Source organism: Sorghum bicolor, chromosome 2, assembly GCF_000003195.3.
Source record: "Sorghum bicolor cultivar BTx623 chromosome 2, Sorghum_bicolor_NCBIv3, whole genome shotgun sequence".
Taxonomy (NCBI): domain Eukaryota; kingdom Viridiplantae; phylum Streptophyta; class Magnoliopsida; order Poales; family Poaceae; genus Sorghum; species Sorghum bicolor.
The window spans coordinates 65,783,954-65,808,070 of NC_012871.2; the positions used below are offsets into that span (position 1 = coordinate 65,783,954).

General features: G+C 43.4%; 3 protein-coding genes across 11 annotated transcripts; 2 read left to right on the forward strand and 1 right to left on the reverse strand.

Annotated features, from left to right (window-relative positions):
* On the reverse strand, positions 838 to 6,091 carry LOC110432809 (two-component response regulator-like PRR95). The gene is made up of 8 exons (XM_021453660.1): positions 5,720 to 6,091; positions 4,499 to 4,660; positions 4,282 to 4,412; positions 4,001 to 4,153; positions 3,188 to 3,326; positions 2,784 to 3,099; positions 1,517 to 2,207; positions 838 to 1,426 (listed from the first exon to the last, which is right to left on the reverse strand). The coding sequence occupies exons 1-8, from the start codon at positions 5,925 to 5,927 to the stop codon at positions 1,334 to 1,336; spliced, it is 1,893 nt and encodes a 630-aa protein (XP_021309335.1). The 5' UTR covers positions 5,928 to 6,091; the 3' UTR covers positions 838 to 1,333.
* Positions 11,943 to 14,453, forward strand: LOC8054976 (pentatricopeptide repeat-containing protein At4g01400, mitochondrial). The gene is made up of 2 exons (XM_002460523.2): positions 11,943 to 13,422; positions 14,073 to 14,453. Exon 1 carries the CDS (start codon positions 12,030 to 12,032, stop codon positions 13,197 to 13,199), a length of 1,170 nt encoding a protein of 389 aa, XP_002460568.1. The 5' UTR covers positions 11,943 to 12,029; the 3' UTR covers positions 13,200 to 13,422; positions 14,073 to 14,453.
* On the forward strand, positions 15,166 to 23,481 carry LOC110432399. 9 transcript variants are annotated; one of them, XR_002449849.1, is made up of 16 exons: positions 15,166 to 15,612; positions 16,331 to 16,464; positions 16,586 to 16,738; positions 16,822 to 16,933; positions 17,526 to 17,859; positions 18,013 to 18,226; positions 18,357 to 18,446; positions 18,652 to 18,907; positions 19,067 to 19,179; positions 20,113 to 20,214; positions 20,299 to 20,346; positions 20,431 to 20,541; positions 20,679 to 20,769; positions 20,875 to 20,991; positions 21,194 to 21,273; positions 21,365 to 21,618. XR_002449849.1 is itself a non-coding variant. In XM_021452728.1 (15 exons), exons 1-14 carry the CDS (start codon positions 15,354 to 15,356, stop codon positions 20,979 to 20,981), a joined length of 2,124 nt encoding a protein of 707 aa, XP_021308403.1. In that variant the 5' UTR covers positions 15,166 to 15,353; the 3' UTR covers positions 20,982 to 20,991; positions 23,240 to 23,481. The 9 variants fall into 9 exon arrangements, 5 of the variants coding, with proteins under 5 accessions (XP_021308403.1, XP_021308402.1, XP_021308401.1 ...); XR_002449848.1 differs by adding an exon at positions 22,688 to 23,115 and having other exon boundaries at positions 15,167 to 15,612; positions 20,875 to 21,273; positions 21,365 to 21,480; XM_021452728.1 differs by lacking the exons at positions 21,194 to 21,273; positions 21,365 to 21,618 and adding an exon at positions 23,240 to 23,481.

The following is a 24,117-nucleotide window of genomic DNA, read 5'->3' on the forward strand; positions in this document are numbered from 1 at the left end:
AAGGTTTACCGGCCATCCAGAATTCCAGCACAGTCCAAAAAAAAAGGATCCAAGGCTGTATTTTATAGTGGTTGTGGACATGTTACCAGGCTTACTTCCTCCACATGACCACATAGACAAATGGCAGTCCTTTGGTGTGGTCGCAGCGACGGCCCAAGGTTAGCAAAGCCAAAGCAGCGTGGATGGTGCGCGAAGTGGAAGAAGTTGATTAACCTGCCGGCCGGATTGCCGGAAGGGCAACTGGGCAACCTTGCTGGCTTGCTGCGACCGCGAGTTCACACTTCACAGCAGCCGAACCCGCCCGGCCCCGAGCGTGATGGTGGCGTGGTTCACGAATGACGGGCTGCCTCTCGCGCGGAGGCTCCGGTAAACAGGGCAGGGCAGTGGCCTAAACGATACCAGACGAGGCCAGCTGTAAACAAGGAGACGTCCACTACAAAACGAAGGGTCTGTTTGGTACAGCTCACAAACAGCTTCATGGGTGAAGCTGTTTTTCTCTTTCTCTCACAAAGATATAAGTTAGATGAAGCTGAAAAAAAAATAGTTTATTGCAACTTCTCCCTCATTTCTCTTTCTCAACTATGCATGAAGTAGTTGGTGAAGCTATTTTGCCAAACACTTTCTCCAAAACTGCTCAGCTTCATCTAGAAAGTCACTCATAAAGCTATTTTCTAAAAAAACAACTTTACTAGTGAAGTTGAGCGGTGCCAAACAAGCCTGAATATAACTTTGCAGATTTAACAACCAAGCAGCTCTTGAGACATGGTCTGCTCACAAAATCCATCACTCCCCCTCAAAAAAAAAACACTCAAATTCAGAGTAGCACTCCATATCGTCTGTAGAAAATTTCACAGTAGTACTCACTGCAGGACAGCATTAACAGAAACCAGGCCAACAGTGTTCATTGCAACAAGCTGCACAGAAACGAGCATGTTTTGGTGGAGATCCTTTACACCATCCATGCACAGAGTGAAAATCTAATCCGAAACATCAAACACCTTGGCTAGTTACGTAATGCAAAGGCTTAAATAAAGCACACATGTGCTGCTGGAGGTCACATCTCATCTTGACCTGAAACAAAGTATGCCTGTATTTTCTAACGCCTACTGACAAACCCTCTACTAAAACGTGCCAGGTCCTGTGACTAACCTAGGAAAGAACAGTGTTAGCCTATGCATACATATATTACAAGCTCTAGGAAATATACAGAGCAAACTAAGCGTGATTGCTTCCAACTCTTCAACAAAGCCAGACATCAGGATACCCGCAGTGGAGTCACTTGCAGTGACCTTTTTTAGATAGTGGGAAAGAGTTCAAGCTCAGTGATCGCACCCTAGCTTCCTTGGATGCTATGATCTTGACGAACAAACTGGCCCTTGACCCGTGGACGCTGCTCTGCAAGTAATTTCCGGCTCTGGTACCGAACCTGCAAATGAATGTAAAGGCATAAATCACAGGTCCTAGTAGGTGACATCAAGAATTGGATTGAAATGAAGATGTGCAATTAGTTGCTTACCTTCTTCTCAAAGCACCTGTCCTTCCTCTTTAGCCGGAATTTGTTCAGTGCAGCCTCTCGCTGGCTCAGGTGTCGTGAACCTTCGGTGCTTGGGGTTTCAGGAACGCCCTTATATACATTGGATGATTCAGTAGGGGCAGTGAACTGGTTGGAAGTGCTATCACAGCCACTGCTGCTCAGAGTATTTCTAGTGCTGTCTAGCATGGTACTAATTCCACTTTCACCAGTCATAGGAGAAATATGCCGTGGATCATCTTTAGGAACTTCAACACACAGCTGCTTCCCACTGGCACTCGGAGGACCTGTGACAAATTGTTCCTCTGCATTTTCAACTGGTTTAGCACCCATTTCATTTGGCTCATTCTGTTGCGATTTTTGTGGCAGTGAAGTTGCTTGAGTTGATTCTTGCCACATGGATGTTTTGCTATTCCAAATGGGAGGAGCTGACTGTGGGTAGAATAGGGATGCCATCGGTGTACCATTCCAGAATGGCTGCCCATCAAATGTGAGACCTTGAACAGGGACAGGAAATGGTACAACTCTAATAGGAGGACGATTTGTTTCAGTCATGTCTTGAGAGGGAGCTGCCGAATCTCCATTTTTATTTTCAACATCCATTAGTGTTTCTGAGGTGCTGCATAATTGACCATCACCAGCATTTCCTGAGGTGGACACAGCCCTGCAATTATACCTGTTGACAAGATACATCAAACAGTAAGATACAATAATGGGCACTTGTGGAACTTTGAAAACAAGCAAATTGTGCAGTAAGATACAGCAATGGGCACTTGAAGTTCCATGTCAAAGTTTATGTTGTGGCTACCATAGTTGGATCTTTTATGCTTCGAGATCATCTCATGGTAAGTCACTATTAAAATTAGTCTCTTAGCTATGCTTGGAAAAGAAAAGATAAATGTCAAAAGTTATTGGGAAATTTTCTGTTAGCCTGTACCCAACTCTGACATAATAACCAGAGACGGAACCAGAGCAAATATATAGGGGGGGGGGGGGGGGGCGAGTATAGAAGATATGCATGAAGATTACACTTGGCTTAAGCTCCATCACTTAAAAATAACTAACTTTGCATGTACTCTTAAAGAAAGTTTCAGGAGTTAGGGGGGGCCATGGCCCCTGCTAGCCCCCCCCCCCCCTGGTTCCGTCACTGATAATAACAACCAGATCTGTAACTAGACTTATCTACTTTACAGAAGTTTTTAGGATGACGAAAGTATAGTTATTATGAAAAGCCAAAGAAAGGAGCACTTACAAGGAAAATGCAGATGAAGTTGAATGGTTCAGTGTTCTTCTATCATTTTTATCATGGTTCTCCAATTTTCCGTAGTCAGTTCTTCTAAGAGAAAGTTCCAACTGGTGTGCTGGGATGGAGCCCTTCTCATCATTTCCCCTAGATGTTGTTCTCATAGTATCCACCTCCCTCTGTGTGTTATGCTTCTGCTGATTATCCATAATGTGGACTAGGTCCATATCTTTGGAAGCTCTCTCAGAATTATTGTCATTCAAACATGTTCTTTTCTTTGGTGATAAATCATCTTCTCTTGTTGGAATCAAGTTATTATCCTTACCTGCTCCCACATCACAAGCAGGTTACATTAGTAAATTTCTTGCAGACAAATTGTACATCACAAGTTGAAAAGATGGGGAAAAAATTACTTCGTATTTTGGTCTGTCCATTTAGCTCAACATTCTTGTGGCTAGGAATAGACAAATGCCTTTCAGTAGATTGCTTATACTCCAAAATGTTGTTAGTTTGCTTACTTTCAGCCTCCAGCTCTGACCGCGTGCAAGAACTCTGCATGAGGGGTATCAAATTCAGTCCATGAAGAAGTAAGTGAAGAAAAATATCCAAATTTGGCAAACAGCAACACAATCCCTGCTACCACATATCAGGAATTAAAGACTATGTGGTATGACAGCTCGAAAAATATCGCAAAACGGATTTAATGTTACATCAACAGTCTAATACTTTAAAAAAGTTTCTATGACAACTATGCATGTGTACCACATTCTGATCCTGCAAGCAGCTAAAAAATACTTACCTTAATTTTTGGCAGGTGCATTTCATTTTACCATGCCCAAAAGGACCGAACTGTGATACTTCGCCAATAATAAACATTACTCTCATTCAACAAACAGTTCCATTACCCACCTGACTCGGAAAATTTATAAATTAGTTGCCTAATATTAACATATACCGAAATGGTTAAATGATGTCTCTGACATGACCTACTATCGGCTATGCTATGTGGGTAATGAAACTGTCTTTGTACCAAATATCTGGTGATAGAACATTGGAAATGTTATCGTTCGATCCTTACTGGGCAAAGTAAAATGAACAGCGCAAATGCCATATGTAACTCAGTAACTCACGGTAGCATTTTACAAGGCAATCATAAAATCTAGGCTACCATTAGTAGAATGAAACAGCATCTAGACAACATTATGCTCACTGATTTTAAAACTTACTTGAGCATCACTTTCTTGTTCACTGCATTCTCTATTTTTACGGGGCCCATCTCTGTTCAAATTATCAGCTTTTGTCACGCCAGTCTTCTGTTCGATTCTTTCTGCAAGATTCTCTTCTTGTTGTATGTGGTGCACATCAGACCCACCGTTTGCCTGCAGATAAGGTAAGGTAAATTTAGAGAAAACTTAAGACTCATTACAGATATCAAATCTAAGTATACATGGATAAAGCATGAAAAGAAATGCAATCATGCTGAAAAGATACAAATATGTCATCTTACCAGTTGTTTTCTCCAAACGTGCTGCCACAAGTTCCTTAATTCATTCTTTCTTATTGGCTTAACAAGAAAATCTGCTGCGCCCTTTAGCATGCATTTGAAAACCATGCTAACTGAGTCGTGGGAAGACATCACTGGATGACATAAAACAGCATTAGACTTAGTCGTGGCACTTATTAGATCAGAGAGAGAGAGAGAGAACACGAGAAGATTGACATACTTATAACAGGGATGTTCTTGGACGCATCATGCTCCATGATTGTGGATAACAAGAGGAACCCAGACATCAAAGGCAGATCAACTTCAGTTAAAACAAGGTCAATGTTGAAAGATTTTTCCTTTAATATGTCCCACGCCTTCACACCATCAGAGGCTGCAGCAACTGCATGAATAAAATGTAATACATGAGGCTGATGAAAAATACCATTTCTAAAATTTAAAAATGGCGTTACTCGAACAAACCCAATAGTGTAAACAATAAAATAAGTTACCTAAAAAAGCTAAGTTAATTACTATAAAAAAGATCATAGACCCTAACCACAATTCTAACTATGCTAGAGAATTGTGGCAGTACAAGATTTAACATCCGGACTTTAGAGGCAGAAGTCCCCCCCTCATGAAGGTAGCGATAATTATTGTCCTATAGTTAAACGTGTCCTAGTTGTACATGGCTCATGTGAACTTCAAGTGGCCTAAAGAGCAGGCAGCACCGCAGCACCACTATACACCAAATCACATCAGTATGGTCGCATAGAGCAATGTTTTCTTAGGCCTTGTTTAGTTCCCAAAAAAAATTTCAAAATTTTTCAGATTCTCAGTCACATCGAATCTTTAGACACATGCATAAAGTATTAAATATAGACAACAATAAAAACTAATTGTACAGTTTGGTCGAAATTGACGAGACGAATCTTTTGAACCTAGTTAATCCATGATTGGACAATATTTGTCAAATACAAACGAAAAAGCTACCGTGGCGATTTTGCAAAATATTTTGGAACTAAACAAGGCCTTAACATTCATCTACTGCAGCAGGCCAGCAGTTCACACTAGAAGATTCAGGAAGGGAGGTGACCGTCAAATATCTTAAGATCACTGTCAAATAAAAACCACGATTACGAAATTACCCACACTGACCAAAAATAAAAATTGTCTCCTGGAAAGCAGGCGTATCACACCAGGCAGGCAACGTAAATATAGCAGATCTCCCAAATTTACTGCCCAGAAGCACGAGCACTTTCCGAAACTGGCAAGTTTTCTACCCAAGGCCAAACTGCACTTCGATTGGTTCCAACAAACTAACACCGGCAACCACCATTGCACATACGACTCAGCTCAGCGTCATACTCTGTCTTTGATTACGTTTTAGCCGCTCTTAACCCCTAATTAACCCTGCACAGGCAATCAATCGATTCGACTCGCGGGCGAAGGCAGTGCGCACCTCGGTAGCCGCACTTGCGGAGCAGCGCGGAGATGACGTGGCGCGTGGAGTCGTCGCCCTCGGCGAGCAGCACACGCACCGGCATCCTTGGCAGCATCCGCGTCTCCCTGCTCGACCCCTCCGCCGCCGCGGCCTCTGCGTCCTCCTCGCCCTCACCGTCCTCCAAATCCACCACCACCTTCACCACCTCATCTACTCCTCCCCCCATTCCGACCTCCGCAACTCCTCGCCGGAGTGGATTCCGACAACCACTTTCTCTCCCTCTTCTCGAACTCGGCAAGTCGCCACTTGGAAGTTGGAAGTTCGGAAGAAACTGGAATTGGTGGTGGGCTGCGAAATCAAATGCCAGTTTGTGAGAGAACGACAAAGGCCGAAGCGCCGCGGCCTATATACATACACGCAACCTCCGCCACAGACAAGTGGGCCATGTACCCGCTGGCCCGGCTAACCAGTGGGCGTTGGAGGCGGTGGCAGTTGGTGAGCTCGGGCTCCCGCGGCCAGCGAGGTGGGGCCATGAAATATCTGCAGCCACTCGACCGGTGGGCGCGCCCGCCACGTCAGGCGATCGAGCGGTTTGGCCCGCGGACCCAGGGTCCCCCGGGTCCCACGATGACGTGGCGGGAGCCTGGTTGAGTGGTTGGGATATTTCACGCGAGGGGGGGTGAGAGGCCGATATTTTCTGGAGCGGTGGGGACACGTGGTAGGCCCGGAGCTAAAGGACCAGATCTACGGCCGGGACAGCGACACGTGGTGGATCGAGAGGGCCGAGAACAGGGGGGATCGTGTGGTCGAGGATGGGGTGGGCCCTCGCTTCGTTGGATCGTGCGGTTGTGGTGCGGAGCAGGAAACCCTTGTGGCGGGAATGTTTATTTGGCGGTGTCAGGTGCACTGGTGGTTGGCGTTTCGTCGCGGCCGCGATAATATCTTGCGCCTGTGCTTGGTACAACTCGTGGTTGGTGTTGGTTTGCCTGCCAAGCACGTCGTATATACAGTATAAAATAAAATAAAAAAATGATACCAGTAGATGCGGATACTATCCGGCTTGTTTGAGTGGCTGGGGCGGATAGCTACTTTTTTTTTCCTTCATGGATTTGGTGTTGTTTGCATGTGCCATTTGTAACGTTGGATATCGCTGAAGTTCTACTCAAGGCTCTCTATCTTTCTTTTCACTCATATAGTCTCCTTCGAGCAATTGAGATTTGCGGACCTGAAGGCCTTATAGAACAGAGTACGGCATTTTATAAAAATAGTGGTGTATACATCCAATATCGAGACTAATGTTCTTTATAAGTATATTGTTTTTTTAGTAAACGAGTTCAAGTGTAGTGTTATTTGTGCACAAGACCGTGCACCTACGCTCGTTGAGGGGCCTTTGTTTTAGTTTTGTGAGCATGCATGAGGAGCATCTTTTATTAGGAGAAAAATATTTGTTCTAGTTCTACCGGTGCTCTTAATAGTAGCTTCTTGTTGTTTTGGAGGAAATTGTTCTTTGGAATAGCTTGGTGTAGAGTCATGACTCTGCCACTGTACATAAGAGAGCCTCGTGACATTACAAGTTCATCAAATAAGAGGAGTAACTAAATCACAAAGTTTGTCATAATTATTATATAAGCATATTTCCAATACATTGTTTCATGTAACATTCTCAGAAGATGTTAGTTCGAATGAAGATATACTGACCACACTAAATCGCATAATGTGGTTGGTTTATTAAGAACTACCACCTCTCCACAAAGAATCCGATTTTAATATAGGGCTAAGTAAAACTTCTTAGATTCAAACATTTTTTAATAAAATACTAATATTTATCTTACTAAATAGGTATTGTTAGTTTCTTTATGAGACATATTTTTATAGTATACATATTTTTAGAGTCATAAATATTGATATTATTTTTAGAAACTTAGTTCAACACAAAATAGTTACCTTAGATATGCCACAAATAGTTTAAATTTGTGTGGTACTCGTGAAATAAGTATATATGACACTATAACTTGCCTTAAGAGGTTGCCATATACTAAACAAAAGCAGTAATTAAGTTCATTTGAGCGGCGCTTTTTTTATATAGGTGTAAAAAGGAAAAGGGCTGATACTCCTTTCGTCCGACCTTACGTTCCATTAAACTAGTAGTTTTGTTTTATATCTTTAAAAAAGTCTTTATAAATCCAAATCTATCAAATGATATACGTGTTTAATGTATGTATGAAAGTTGCATAAAATAACCCTCATGATGTATCTTAAGACATAACTAATATGATATCGAACTATATAAAATTTTAGAAATTGAAGATTAAAATAAAAAAATATTTAATTTAGAATAGATGTAAAATAATGGAACTGATGAGGGGCAATATTGCAAATGTGCACGTAAAGAAAAAGCTCAATTCCAGTGAAACAGTTGTCTGTCGAAATGTCGACAACTAGCAATCAAAGGTGAATAGACGACTGCAAAAAAAAGAATGGCGGAGATATGTCCAACGCATCGACCTAGAATAAAAAAGGAAAAGGGCAATGGCAGAACATGGGAACAAAATGCTTCCGGAGCACTAGCATCCACAGAACAAAATTCTATCCCGCCAGCCACTCGAGTCCGCGCCACGAGCTCCATCCAAAGTCGTGGCGCTACCTGTAATCCACTCGCTCATGATCACCACTTGACAGAAAACCAAAACAACGCACCGCAGCGAGATATTCTCTAGTATCTTTGAGAGCTAACCGAGTAGATATTTTCCTCTCTTGATCACTCTTGGCTAGTCTCCGAAAAAAGCAAAGATATTTTTGCCTCCAGCGCGCACAATCGCGCACCGGCGAACGAACGAGACAAGTGGCTGGAGGCGGTGGATAATCCACGGCCACTCTCAGCCAGCCAGCCAGCCAGCGGGGGAGGAGACAACGCCGTGGCGTGGGGTCCCGATCCAAAACCACTCGGTACTCGGTATCGTCGTCTGGTTGAGGTCGTTTCTGGGTTTCCAAGGTATCACGGGCTCCGTCCGACGTGGCGCACTAATATCTCCCTCTTGTGTGCATCGCGGCCCCCGACTGCCTGCCTGCCTTCCGCATGGGCTGCTGCAAGTTGCGGCAAATTCAGACGCACCAATTGGTCGCGATGGGATAGATCATGTCATCATGCGTGGGAATCCTGTTCTCAAGCCTACCTGATTTGAGATCTCACCGAGTGATCGATCGGTCGCGATGGGATAGTACCCTTCACGTGGCTCGGCGTGGACCTGTCGCTCTGAATCTCTGATAATTTTTCTCAATTTTCCGTGGCCATCTGTTTGTGTGAGAAACTGAGCAAGCCGGCCAGACGTGAGAGGAGGGGGTTCAAAAAGGTTTTCAGCTTCCGCCGGTGTCGCCGACGGACGTACGCCAAAGCGACCCGCAACTTCCCACCATTTCCGGCCATGTGGACTGCGTTTCTACCGCCGCGTTCGCGTCGAGCACCGTGGATGACGCTGGACCACACAGGACACGACCGGCGCGGGCGGGGAGATGCGGCTCAGCAGCTGGCATTCCGATCCCGGGGGAAAAAATGGAAATATCTCGGGGGTGGCCTCGTAGTCGTAGTCGTAGTCGTAGATGATGAGGTGAGGAATCATGGAACCAAACCGTGGTTGTGGGTGGCGCTCCGGCCTCCAGGGCGGCACCGGCACTCGTGCCCACCGCCCACCAGGGGCTCCCGTTGGCCGTTGGCGCCACTTGGCTCACAGCACAGGCTCACGCTCACCCAGCTGCGTCAGCTTCGGTGGGTCCGCGCAGATATTTTCATTTTGAAAGTTCGCGCAGATATTTTTTTGTTTTTCACCAACGGGCGCAAGATCTTTTTTCCGGATCCGCGCTTTTGGCGGCAAGGGACGAGCATACACACTTCTGGACGGACCGGTCGAGGGGTCGAGTGGTGGAAGAGCTCGATTCGGACGTCGCTATCGTGGTAGAAACCGAGGGCCTGGCCATATCTACACACTTTTGCGTGGTTGAGAACGCCAGCCAGCGCGCTGCCGTGCCGTCCGAGCATCGAACGTTCTTCCGGTCTCGAGAGGAGTAGAGGAGGAGGCTGGAGAGGCGGACGAGGCAAAAGCGGATCCGGGGGCGCAGACCAGCGAAAAGGAGGGCGAAACGAGAGGTGGAGCTGCGTCCGGCAGCTGGGCTGGCTGGCTGGCCCGGACAGACATGTGTGGCGTCTGGCCACCACCGCGCGATCGGCGATCCGTGCGTGCGTGCTTGATGAGTGGAAACGTGGAGGAGAGGGGTTTATTTTGGAATCATTACCACTTCCAGTAAACCAAACACACGCTTTACAGGTGGTTACGGCTTATGGGGCGAGTTGGCTTTGATCGCTCCACCACCACACGCAACGCCACCGGACGATGAGGAAAATATCTCCTCTGGTAGCGCCTGTTGACAAGTAGTAGTACTCTAGATATGCGAGATCACGAGGAAATATCTTCCGAGGGGGATAGTTTTTCTAAATATCCGGCCAAACACACTGGCCTACGGCGTTGCTAACCATACATCTTTTTTTTTTCCGAACAATCGTGGCAAGCCATTAGCCAACATGATTACAGCATCACTCTGTGGCCCTCAGTTCGTGCAGCATCGCCGCCGTTTGTCTGCCTACTTGGCTCGCTCGCCAGAAGCTACGCTCACTCTTCACCGGCCACCGGGCACCAGATGCCAGTCCCATCGTGCTAAGGGCGCTCCCAATACTAAAAACTACGTGTAGTTTCTATACTTATTAATTTCTATAGACACTATGTATAGAAACTATGGTCCCAATAGGTAGTTTATATACAATAATTTGTTATCCAATCATATTCATTCTCTCTCCATTCTCAACCAATCGTATCACTTCATGTCTTGGATTTCGTGTAGACATGGTTTTTAAGTTAGACCCAGTTTCTATGATTTTTACTCTATCTCTTCAATAACTACCTTGCCACCTCAACAAAATGCTTAGGTGACACCATAATTAATGTCTATAGAAACTATGCTGGTTTCTGTATTGGGAGTGCCATTCTTCTTTGAACTACGATACATGTAGCTGCGAACTCCTCTAGACACTACCTGGCTCATGTCCATGCAGCCGAGATTGGCTTTTAAATTTGCCTCAAGAAGATTCAGATCTTTGTTTTTATAATTAACTGGAATAATTTATAACTGCAGTTCTATGATCTAATCATGGTAAAATTTTTATGGTGGTATAATTACCGTATGCGTGAACTGTAATAAAAATTTCATACTCATTAGATAATGTATACCTTAGTTATAGATTTATAGATTTATTTAGGGTTTATGCTTGTTAAATCTAAATAAATCTATAACTAAGTTATACTTTATCCAATGAATATGAAATTTTTACTACAATTCAATCAGACAATAATAGGGCCACCATAAAAATTTCATCACAATTAGAACATAGAAACTAAATTTATGAATTATTCTAACTAATTATAGAAAAATATATATCTAAATTTATAACAAAACCTTTGTACTAAAGCATACTATATTATATATTCACTATATATATCTACCCATGCAGAGTAAAAAAAATTATTTTCTATTTTATGATTTTTGTGTGGTTTACTATAAATTTTCAAAGACTCAACCTAAATAAAAAAAAGACAACAGAACTACTCCAGTGAGGTAGAATGTACGGTTTAAAAGGTGAAGGGAGATAGTCTATCCGGTTTTGAAGTTTAAGCAGGAAAAACAGACTTTTGTAAAAGTTAGAGGAAAAGTGGATTTTTTTCTCCAAATTGTATTGAACCATCTACGGCCCGACTATACGAAGCCCAATATTGCTATACAACTGCATCCGTTAGACTATCTCCAACAATCGTCACCCAAAATACAAGACCCATTTGTCCTTTGGGTAGCGCTACAGGTAAAAGGTTCCATATCTATTTTTAGTCTTCTCCAACAACAAGACCTAAAAGACAACACTCTCTGCAAATGGGTCTCGAGGAGAGAGGATACCCAAATTTGGGTTATGTCTCTCCTGATACCCAAAATAGGTCTTCTGTATGGGTACTCTGTTGGAGGCTATAGGTATTGTGTTGGAGACCCATTTTAGGTTTGGGTTCCCAAATGCTCTCCCTGGAGATAGCCTTAGGCGTAAACGGTTACAGGAGCGGTCATCGGCCCTAAATCAAAGAGCAAAACACATATCTCGGCCCACCTTTCAGCCCAGCCCATAAGGCCACTAGTCATCAGAGAAATATTCCTTCGCTCCGTTCCATCTCGCGGCACCTGTAGCTGTAGGCTGTAGCCCACTGCTAAACCACGCCGCCCCGCCATTACAGCCGCGCCGATGCTCCCATCGCCGCCGAAGATCTCGCCGGCGCGGCTGCACAAGCTGGTGACCTCGCAGCAGGATCCGCTCCTCGCGCTGGAGCTCGTCACCGTCACCTCCCCGACTACCACGCCGCACCCTGCCACGCTCCACTCTCTCCTGCTCCGCCTCGCCCGCCGCCGCGACCACCTACCCCACGCTCTCGCGCTCCTCCGCCGCCTCCCGTCCCCGCCGTCCCCGCGCCTCCTGCTCCCGCTTCTCCTCGCGGTGCTCCGCCTCCGCCGGCCACCTCAGCTCTTCCTCTCCACCTTCAACTCCCTCTTCGTCGCGGGGCCCAGCCCTTTGCCGCTCCACCCCCAGCTCCTCCTCCGCCTCCTCGGCGCCCTATCCTCCACCCCGTCCCACTTCCCCTCCGCGCTTCACCTCCTTCGCCTCGTCTCCTCGCGGCTACCTCTCCCCGCTCCGCTAGTCCTCGCCTCCCACAACCTGCTAATCGACGCCGCGGCTCGATCCGGCCACGTCGCCGTGTCACTCTCACTCTTCCACCGCCTCCGCTCACTCCATGTATCCCCCGACGCCGACACCTACCGTATCCTTACCCAGTCACTCTGCCGCAAGGCCCAGGTCCGCACAGCGGCTACACTGCTCGACGAAATGCTGCACAGGGGCATCCCTGCCGATCCGCTGGCATACACCACCGTGCTGAACGCTCTCTGCCGCAAGAAGCAGCTCCGAGAGGCATACCGCCTGCTCTGTCTCATGCGAGGCCGTGGAGTCTCCCCTGACATTGTGCATTACAACACGGTCATTGTCGGTATGTGCCGCGAGGGGCGGCCACTGGATGCCTGCAAGGTTGTTGGTGATATGATGGAGAGTGGATGTACACCGAATGCAGTGACATATGCCACAGTGGTCAATGGGCTGTGCGTAAGCGGATTATATGACAAGGCGGAGACTTACCTGGTGGACATGGTTGGTAAAGGGCTTGTGCCACATTTCTCAGTGTTTCATTCAGTTATCAAGGGTTGCTGTACAGTTGGGAAAGTTGAAGAGGCTGCACAAATTATGAGTTGGATGCTTGATCTTGGAGTGGTTCCACATGTTGAGAGCTGGAGTTCAGTGATCAGGTGTGTTTGTAAGGATGAGGATTGTATTGAGGCAGAATTGTTGCAGATGGTGGGAAGGTAGTGTGGTTCAAACATGATCTCTAGCAGTACCTTAAGTGATCTCACTTGACATATGCAACACAGACCATGGGCTTTAATTTCTGTTGGATATAAAGGAACAGCTCTGGAAGAAAATTGCAGGAGATATGGCAAAAACTAGAGAGCATGGCCATTTTTCTTGCTAAAGTGCCTCTAGTGGAGTATTAGGAGCATTATCTGGTGTCTTGCTGGTTAGCTTGAATAAGGTATGACATCTCCTGATGAACCATAATATATGAATCATAGTATCACATAAAAAGCCTGTTACCAGTGTCCTTGGGTTCTAATGCATTTCTATACTTACATAAAGTCAATTTCTCAACTTCTTTTTATTTGGCACTATTAATAGCTTGGTAGTTGAAACATTTAGTTGGATCTGTTCAATCATTAATTTCTGAAGATAAGATTTTTGGGCCAAACCTATCATTTTTCTGTTTCTTTCTTTTACTGCAGTATTCATGCTCTTTCGCGTTAAATGCAGCAGCATCCATATATTATCCTAATATATCTGTGCCTACTCATCTTATACCCATATCAAGCTTTTTGTGCATCTAAGTTGGAGACATCTTGATTTTTCAGATATGAATCCTCATTGGCTTAATATCTGTGCCTACTCATCTTATACCCATATCAAGCTTTTTGTGCATCTAAGTTGGAGACATCTTGATTTTTCAAGATTTAAGTGCAGCAGCATCCATATATTATCCTAATATATCTGTGCCTACTCATCTTATACCCATATCAAGCTTTAAGTGCAGCAGCATCCACATATTATCCTAATATATCTGTGCCTACTCATCTTATACCCATATCAAGCTTTTTGTGCATCTAAGTTGGAGACATCTTGATTTTTCAGATATGAATCCTCACTGGCTTCTGGGAAGTGGATTTGGCATTAGGAACTCAGAGAGGGATCAGCATTCATGGAGATAGCACAGCGACAATACATCGCTTGTACATCGCTTGAGCTTATCAGCCGAATTTGCCAGCCATTCAGCAGTATCTCGCACAACAAATTAGCGAACAGTATTTTCAGCAATGACTTTTCAAACAAGCGAACATGCCTTTCTGAAGTGAACAACAAATCAATAGTTGATTTTTCTGAAGTGAAGCCTTTTATATTATTATGTGAAAGAAACTTGTACAATACATGATTTCCATGAGACACAAAACCTGTACTATCAGCCGGAAATATCTATCAACATAACTGAATTATAATTGCATTATTTTTTTGGGACGGAGATAATACTTTTATGGGGAAAGGTGGGCATTACAAGAATAATATTTATTTTGATGTAAAAAAATACTGTGACTAGGTTTTGGCTTTTCTAGATACATTGATAGCAAAAACTATTTTATAATTTGGGACGGAGTACTTTATAAGTTGTATATAGAGTTCAGGCTTCAGGGAGATGTTGGCAAGCACCGGGGATCCTGTTGTGCAAGGACTCCTGAAGAAGCTATTGCAAGTTGCTTCCATAACGATAATTTGCTGAATCAAGTACCGTTGCTGAAAAGAGTGCGCAAAGCACGATAGTTGTGGTAAATTATTGTGGTAGAAGGAGAGCGGAATGTGAATTTTTAACTTCAATTGATCTCAGTTGAATAGTTGATGATATCCTGTGTGTTAAACATGCTCCTATTCAATCTCTGAAATACATAGACTGTCAGCACCAGAACTCCTGCAAATGACAGCTGAACTGCTGGGTGACTCTTGCATTTCATTTTTGACTCAAATGATCAAATCCTGTTGAATGGAAGGCGTAGTACAGATTTGCTACTCTGCTATTTTGGATGAACAGTACTCTTTCCACAGGAGGAATTTAACTGTTCCCTGAAGATTTCCGACAGCGGTTTGCAGTGGTTCAGCGACATTTGCGCGTTTCCCCCTGGGCTCTGTTGCGGACCTGCGCTATTGGGCGTTTCCCCTGGTGGGCTCTCCTGCGGACCTGCGGTTGCGGCTTCGGAACCCCACTGCTGCACGGCGTCCTCCGCCACAGAAAATTCACGCACGACTCCGAGCAGCCGCCCTCCGCCACAATTTCGCCATGGGCGCGCCCTAGCCCCGCCCTTCTTATCCCTGCTCTTCTCCGCCTATGGCTGCTGCTACCGCTGACGCCTCCGCGCAGCCCGTCCCATGGCTCTGTTCGCGCTCCGGCTCGGGCCGCTTCTCCCAGCCCCGCCCCACCGCCGTCGGATCCTGCGGAACCGACGATGCCAGGGCCGGATCGTCGCCTCCAATGCCGCCAACCCCGTGAGGGACGGTGGCGCGGCCGCGGTGGTGTGGTTTAAGCATGACCTCCGCATCGACGATCACCCGGGCCTCGCCGCTGCCGTGTCGGAGCCGCGGCGCCCCGTCGTGCCGCTCTACGTCTTCGACCGACGCATCCTCGCCGGTATGTTGCTTGTGTTGGTGCTAGACGTCCGATCCGGTACACTGTTGGGGTGTGGGATTTGTGAATAGTGCGCGCGGTGTGATGGGCTCTGTGTCCAGCGTGGTGCCAAAGCTGAAGTTGAACACTGAGCATGCATAGTGCCCATTGCTAGCTCGAACTAAATGGTCTGGGCTGTCTGCCATCACTGAAAAACTCGATACTTGCTGCTACCGTGAAGTTTAATGGCATTAAACATGTGCTGCTTTGCATCAAAAACTAAATAGATGTTGAAACCATTTCTGTCATGGACTGCATTGTAATTGCTGCCTCTTGGGAGAAGTGCTAAGATCACAAGTTAAGACTGCATGCAATCTCAGCCTATTGTTCTAGATTTCCAGCTACAGTAGGATCGTTACAATGACTTACCGGGTAGCGCACAGTGATTTGCTCCTCCTTTTTTTTTTGGCAGTGCTGTTGGATTTGGTTTTGATGGTTGGTACTTGGTACTGCATTGACTAAGTTGCAGCATACTACAGACTGCACAGCAACTGTGTCCATCTTTTATAGGACATCTTAAACTCATTCGTTAGCTATTTTTTTCCCTACAGTTCGTTTGGTAGAATTAGGATGGGCTTGTTAATTGCTAATGACTTGTTGGTCACCAGCCCTGCGTCCACACTGTTAAATTAGTAGCATCACTGAACTAAGCATCTATATAATTTCCCCCCATCACTTGCAGGCTATTCAGATAAAATGCTGGAACTACTGCTATTTGCTCTGAAAGATCTTAAGATGGCGTTGAAATCTCAAGATTCTGATTTGCTCATAGGCCTGGGAAATGCTGAAGATGTGGTGCTGAAACTTGTAAATGAGGTCACTATGCAAGGTTTATATTGAGCATTGAGCTTACGAGTTTACATGTAGGTCCACATCTAGCTATCTGACATAAGTATCTTCTGGTTGCAATGTTGCATGCACTGATGGAGCATAACAGGTACAAGCAGGTCTAATTTTTACAGAAGAAGAAGTTGAATATAGAGTGCGTGATGTTCTGGCCAATGTTGAATCATCTTTATCTAATGGGTCATTCTCATGGGGAAGCCCTCCCAAGATAGTGTCTTGGAGTGCCCCATTGTATGACTATAAGGTAATTTATACAACCTCTTCTTTTATCCTCTAATAACTTAAATGTATATGACATGCTGATAGCTGAAGTATTCATTATACTAGAATTTGGCAGCAGTATCGACATCACATGATGAATTTCTAAAGAAAAAATTACCATTGGCCACACCTCTTGCTGCGGCAACTTTGCCTGCTCTAAATTTGGAGTTAGACACAGGTGCGCTTTAATTCTATTCTTTCTGGATTGTATGTCAATATGTTATTGAGTCAAATGTACCATTGGTCACTAAACTTGTTCAAGGGTGTCATCTTGGTCCCCGAACTATTAATTTCCAGTTCCATGACTATGAACTTACTACGGCCCTGTCTGTTTGAGCTTCTGTGGCTAGGCTTCTCAGAAGCCAGAAGCTGAAACAAGTAGCCTGCTTTGAGGAGCTTCTGGAGAATCCACAAGCCTGCAAAATCTGACTTTACTACTATAAAATCTGATAATCCCAGAAACAGGTCTGGAGGAGCTTTTCTAAGAAACCAGCTTTTGTAAAAGCTCCACCCACAGAAACTCCAAATCTGATAAGCCCAGAAGCAGGTCCGAAGGAATGTCAAGTAAGCTGATTAACACTGGTTATGAGGGTTTGGGCCTTGGATGTTAGCAAGTTCAGGGATGTGAAACTGCAAATCAATAGTTCCAGGACTTACATGGCATCTCCAGACAAGTTTAAAGATGCTGATGTATTTCACTCTGCTATTTTACCCATTTCTTTGGACATTTTTGTGTTCCCATTTAGCTACTATAATAATTTCCTATTCAGGTTCTCTACCCACTCTGGAAGAATTAAAATGTTTCCTGAAAGACATAGCACCAGAGGATAATTGGGCTCCTCTCAAGAGCATGTCTGCGATATCTATTCTTAAAAAGACAATCAGTCAAAGGAAGATCAAAAGTAATGCTACATTAAGCACCAGCAATGGAGAAAACATAGAGGATATCACCATGGATTCTGGTGCATCAAGAAAGAGGATTATAAACTCAATGTTTGCATCAGAAAATTCACTGGAAGTTAGGGGTGGAACAGATATTACTTTGGATGCTTTGGCTGCTTACCTAAAATACCTGGAAGGCACAGGGAATGCTAGTTGGCAAGAGTATGTATCACCAACTAATTTTGTCCTTCAATTAAATTCTCACCAGGCACTTTGTCTTTCATTTTTATTCATGTAATCGAGTCATTGGAGTTAATGTATTATATGAATTCTTAGTGGGTTTTCATATCTGACCCGATTTAACTCTTTATCCAGGCTGCATGATAAAGTGCGCTTAGCTGAAACCAGATATGGTGCTTCATTCTACGTCTTATTTGGTCCTGCAATTCAGCTTGGAGTCATATCTAGGAGGAAAGCTTACACGGAGACTATTCAATATGAAAAAGATCGCAATGCAGGTTTTCTATCACCATTTGGGTACTCAACACCTACAGTGACGGCAGCAGTTGATGCTATATGTTCGATGGAGGTATTTTATTTTATATCTTTCCTATCTTGTTTTCAATGTCATACCTTTTCCTTCTCTATTGGGCTCATTTGTTAGGCAAACCAAGCATCACTTTCTTTTGCCTCTTCACAATCTATTTGATACATGACAGTGGTATTGGCTCTTGGCATCAAAATCCCAAGTATGCGTCGAGGGGAAATATCCTACAAGAATTTGGAGATGGAAGGGTTATCTTGTACAGGTTGTCTTCTTATTTTTTGCGGTTATGCATTTAAAATCACTATAAACACAACTTTATTTATGGCGGTTAGTGCAAATTCCTTATTTCATTATTTCAACCATTCTTTACTGTATACTCGTTGTGGATGTTTGTCTAAATTTATCTATGTACACAACTTTATTTATGTTGGTTACCACAAATTCCTAATTTCAACCCCCCTCTGCAGTACACCTTTCTTGGCAACGAAGGTCCAGCTGTTCTTCTTGTGCATGGTTTTGGAGCTTTCCTGGAGCATTTTCGTGACAATATAGACAAGATTGCTGATATGGGCCACCGAGTTTGGGCAATTACTCTTGTTGGCTTTGGGAAATCAGAGAAACCAAATGCCAACTATTCAGAACTTTTCTGGTCAGAACTACTGAGAGACTTCATTGTCGATATTGTGAGGGAGCCTGTTCATCTTCTTGGCAACTCTATTGGAGGTACATGAATTATATTTAAAAATTGCTATACAGATGATGTGACATACAGTGTTTTGCACAGCGCAACATTAATGAAGTTATATCTGTGCTAAGTTGATGTGCAACCCTATTCAGAACACAATCTTTGATGGAGTCATTCTCTTTCTCAAACATTCTCAGGTTATATCTGTGCAATTGCTGCTGGTTTATGGCCTTCTCTTGCAAAATCTCTGGTTCTTTTAAACTCAGCTGGTTCAGTTATTCCAAATTACTCCTTCGTCCCACTGAGTGAAGTAAGACAACCGATCTTCTGTATCCTATTTATAATTATCCTATTACAAAACTAAGAATCAATGTTTTATCATAGTAATTTCCTGAGTAATGGGTTTATGCTTGTCTGTCTCATACATTTTCATGTTTTTGTTGACTACAAATGAGATTGGTAATAATGTGCCTACAAATTGAACTTTTTTGGTTTGGTAATATTAAAAACTTGAAGTTTTAGTTTATCCTAAGTCAAACTATTTTAAGTTTGACCAAATTTATAGAGAAAACTGTTAGAATTTATGACATCAAATAGGCACATTATAAAAAATATGTTCCATGATGAAACTAATGATACTTATTTCGTAATATAAATATAAATATAAATATAAATATTGTTTTATACAAACTTGGTCAAACTTAAGATGTTTGACTTAGGACAAAACTAAAACGTCAAGTTTTTTGGGATGGAGTTAGTATCTGTTTGATGCACATCAACCTTACATAGCTGTTGCAACTGTCATCATATCAATTTGTGGAGCTAATAGATTTATGCATGCAGCTGTCCCGTACATTTCCGCGTTCCTGTTGGCTACAACTTATATCGAAAAAAAATTGTGCCCTACAAATTGAATTTGTTGGTTAGTAATATTAATTACCCCTGTTGATGTGCTTTTATGTAGCGCATCAACCTTACATAGCTCTGGAAATCCTTACTGTGAAAACTGTGCTTGATATCGGAACTGTAAGATCATTTGTAACACTAAAGTGTGATATCTAGGTGAGGCTTACATTTTCGTAATCAAGATACATATATATGGTGCTTGCATTAAAAGAATACTTCTCAGGAGTGGTCATTGGAAGTAGTAGAAAACGCAAAATCTCTGACATTGAACTCTTGTCTCCAAAATATATTGTTGTTGCAAATTAAATTAAATGCTAGTAAGTGCAAACATTTGCAGGAAAGACGAACATCATCATGGCTTTCCAGGTTGCAGGCACAGCTTCTTTTGCTCTTCTTGAGGGCAAGAGCAGAAGGCATTCTTAAAGAATATTATCCTACAGTATGTATATTATGAAGTCACTTCTATATTTTCTTTCAATTCAGTAGTTCCTTCCATCCATATGTAACACTTTTACATGTTTAGAGAACCGAACGGGTGGACAAGCCACTTCTAGACCAGATTGTAAGAGCGGTATCCTTGTATTGTGCAAGTATATTTGGCATACATTTAACTGCAACGTAGTCTGCAGAAGGTTTCCTTGACAAATAGATTCAGTCATATGATCCTGGTGCTGCAACAGTCCTTGAGAGTGTATTCAACTTTAATCTTTCAATTCCTCTTAACTTTTTATTTGATTCTTTTGGAGGAAAGATATTGGTTATCCAGGTATGTCCCTAATACCATCGACAAGCCTCACTTGTCAATACAAAATCATACACTGGCATATCTACTACTCTTGCTAAATTTGGTGGTTGCTAATGTGTGGGAGGTTAATTTTATTTTTTGCTTTATTTGAAACAAAGGGTATGAAAGATCCCCTTACAAAATCTGAGGCGTTTGTTACCATGCTCCGAGAGCATTGCAGCAAGGTTCAAATCAGAGAGTTGAATGCAGGTGCGCCCCTCCTCTTATCTCCGGGACGCCCATCAATCTTAACCTTTTTACTGTTTTACTTAAAAAGAGTTTCTTTTTGTGGCTCATTATATATTATTATAACAGGGCATGCTCCACATGATGAAGTTCCAGATGAAGTAAATGCCATACTATGTAAATGGGTGGAACAGATGGAAGTTAAGCCAGCCCTAGAGAAGACCAAGGCAATATAGCCATATATAGGTAAAAATGAGAATTATGGAGACCCTATCCATTGGTTGATTGTTTAACATTATTTTCAGGAGCACGAGCACTTTGGTAACATGTTTTCAGCGTCCTACAAAAAAAATTAAAGCATTGTGATTTGTGAATTGTTAGCCCTATACAAAATTGTGTATGTATACCACTTTTGACTTCTGAGCTCCATACCATTTTCTGGTAGCAGATGTTGAGATGAAACATACATGATGCATGAGATCAAAAGGGTTAAAGGGAAAAAGAACTAGCATCTGGGCATGTTTCTGGGTAACTTTGCTTCATACCATTTTCTAGAATTGCAGATAACATGTATGGTTCTTACTTCTTAGGGCTGATCCCTGTTTATTGGGATGAAAAGGTTGGGTCAGATCCCTGCGAATTCAGACAAAAGCCCTTAATGTTGCTTTTGATTAAAGGATGAATCTGACCGGACATAAACCTTGGACCCTACGGCACACATGGGCGGCGCCAGGGGTATGCCCCTGTATTCCATGAAATACCAATGATTTTTGTGATAAACACAAATATATGTATATATACACATATGTATAATCAGCATATATGTTAGTTTGTTGAATATTGCAAATATGTAGCCCATAAGAGCAACTCCAATAGTCTGGCTAAAATTAATTTGTCAAATTCTATTGTTTAGCTATTTTGTCGAATAGAAAATTTCTAAAAAAAAGAAGAGATCTACAACAATCTTGTTATTTTACAAAGTCTTATAGTTAGCGTCTGTAATAAGCTATATATAGTCACCGAAAATCAAGAGAAAGCCAACTTCCTATTTTTACAAAATTAGATAGCATATTACTGTCTACTTTTTGCTATACAAATTCTGAAAAAGCATAAACAACAAGAATAGTTAAACTCTTAAAGTTGCTCTAAGCCTAGTAGAACAACGTCAACTTGTAGCGGCAGCTCATAACTCATCAGAAAGAAACTACATCGACAGTATTTCTCTAGCGGCGGCGGCGGTCAGTGGTCTGTAGGCTTTCTCATATACGCCCCCCTCCCCCTCAACGCCTTTCTCATATACCATAAACACAAAAATCTCACATTTACTTTTTATTCTTTAAAGTAAAAATTGAAGGTTTCGTTTTTTTTTGTCGCGTTCTGATTTTTTTTTTTAAATGTTGCATTGTGTTCTTGTAATATAGATAAAGAATTTATATATACTTTGATTATTACCAGGAGCGACACTAGGCTCACTTTGCCTGATGCCTTGTTACCAGGATAAACAAATATTTTATCTAGCATATATTTTAAGAAAGTTATATGTACTGCTTGAGCTGTGTACCAGGATCAAATTTGTAGTGATTTTGTCCCCTATCACTATTGCACATATACATTGAAAATTTTTTATACGTGGAATACCCAGCTGTGAAATCCTGGCTCCGCCACTGACGGCACATGATGTAATCTAAAACCACAATAGTTGTGCTTTTGATCCCATTGTGCAAGTAATGTTTAATCATGCTACTTCTGTACTTGCATTCATTGTACTCCACTTCCACTTGTTTTATTGAGACAGCATAGCGTCATACAACTAATTATTATCTCATGTCAAGTCACACAATTAATTATTATTTCATGCCAATTGGTGCTTTATCATGTCCGTTATGTGCAATTTTATCAGAGAAGCCAATTGTAACCACCTCGTTGAACTATTCTCCCGCAGGTGAGGTGCTGAAACTTTTATTGAAGGATATGAACTGGGTCTGTTAGTACTCAACTCTTTTGTTATAAGTGCTGAATAAGATGGAAGCTGTAACTCTCTTGAGCTTGATCTGAGTGCTGAGTTGAAACGTAGGATCAAAGCAGACCCGGATGCCTGGTTTCACATAAGACTTGAGCAGAGCGTCTGCATCAGCACATGCCGTATGCTTAATAATGCAAAATATAACATGACGAAGAGGTGGTTGTTTACGCTGATATTTTTGAGCTATCAGTTCTCACAATCCAAGTTAGGTGGTGTTAATCAGAAGACACTAGATTATACATATATAGAGAAACCAAGTCCGGTGTCGACGTTTGTCGATGCTCCCCTTTCTGCTTGCGTATTGTATTCTACCCCCCTTTTCCGTAATGAACAACCCTCGTTTCTTATGGAGCATATTTGTCGACACTGGAGCATGGTTTCATCATCCTGCGTTTGCATTACATCAGTCCTGCAATCCCAGCACCATTTCCACGCAATCTACTAATCACTGGTGCTTCCATCCTTTCGCAGTGTCATGAAACAGCACTTTCACTTTGGTGGTCACCTTCCCCCAGCAAAAAGAACTCGAGCATTACCTCTAGCGGACAGCGACCACCGGGAGTGAATGTCATCACCTCATGAGCATGACAGCCATGCATCCATCACACATGCTGTCATTGTTTTTTCTTCGCTTTGCTGCCGGCTGCCCAAATATTCAGTGCCTTTCTTCTCCCAGAGGCCAGAGCAAATAAAGCAGCAGTGCTTCCATTCCACCAGTGATGAGCCCTGGTGGCCCGCTTCATTTCGCAATTACTTTATTTGGTGACCATCTGAGAAATCTTGGGACTCCAGTGAGGCCATAAAACAAAGCGCTGATTGGGATCACCCAACCAACGCACCTTATCTATTCAACAAGCTTTCCCCCCGGGGCCCTGTCCTGGTTGAATTCACCAAATCTGACGGTGACACGCCCAGTCCATGGCCATGGCCTCCAAAAGATGTCAAGTTGCAGGTGACCATTTCACCCTGACAAGCTACTGACCTCCTCTTCTTCCCTCTAATGATACACTTGCACTCGTCCAGTGTCCACGGCCACTACTTGCTGAAGGCCAGCATTCCTACAAGCCTCCTCGGAATTGTTAACGATTCAGTTGCTTTCGCTCGTGTCCCAGTCCCGTTGGTCCAATCCAATCACTGGGGGATGTTACAAGCTATTGCTCATGGTCATGGGCCACCAGGCACCAGCTGCTGCACCTGCTGTCTGCTTCAAGCCAAGTGCGGCCTCGTGCGCTCTCTGCTCCTCCCTTTCGCTGGATTTGTTGGCGAGTTCTTACGCTAGTGCCTACGCGTATCGACGTGTGTTGGCGCAGATCGGGGGACAGAATCCGGGTCCGGGGCCGGGCAAATGC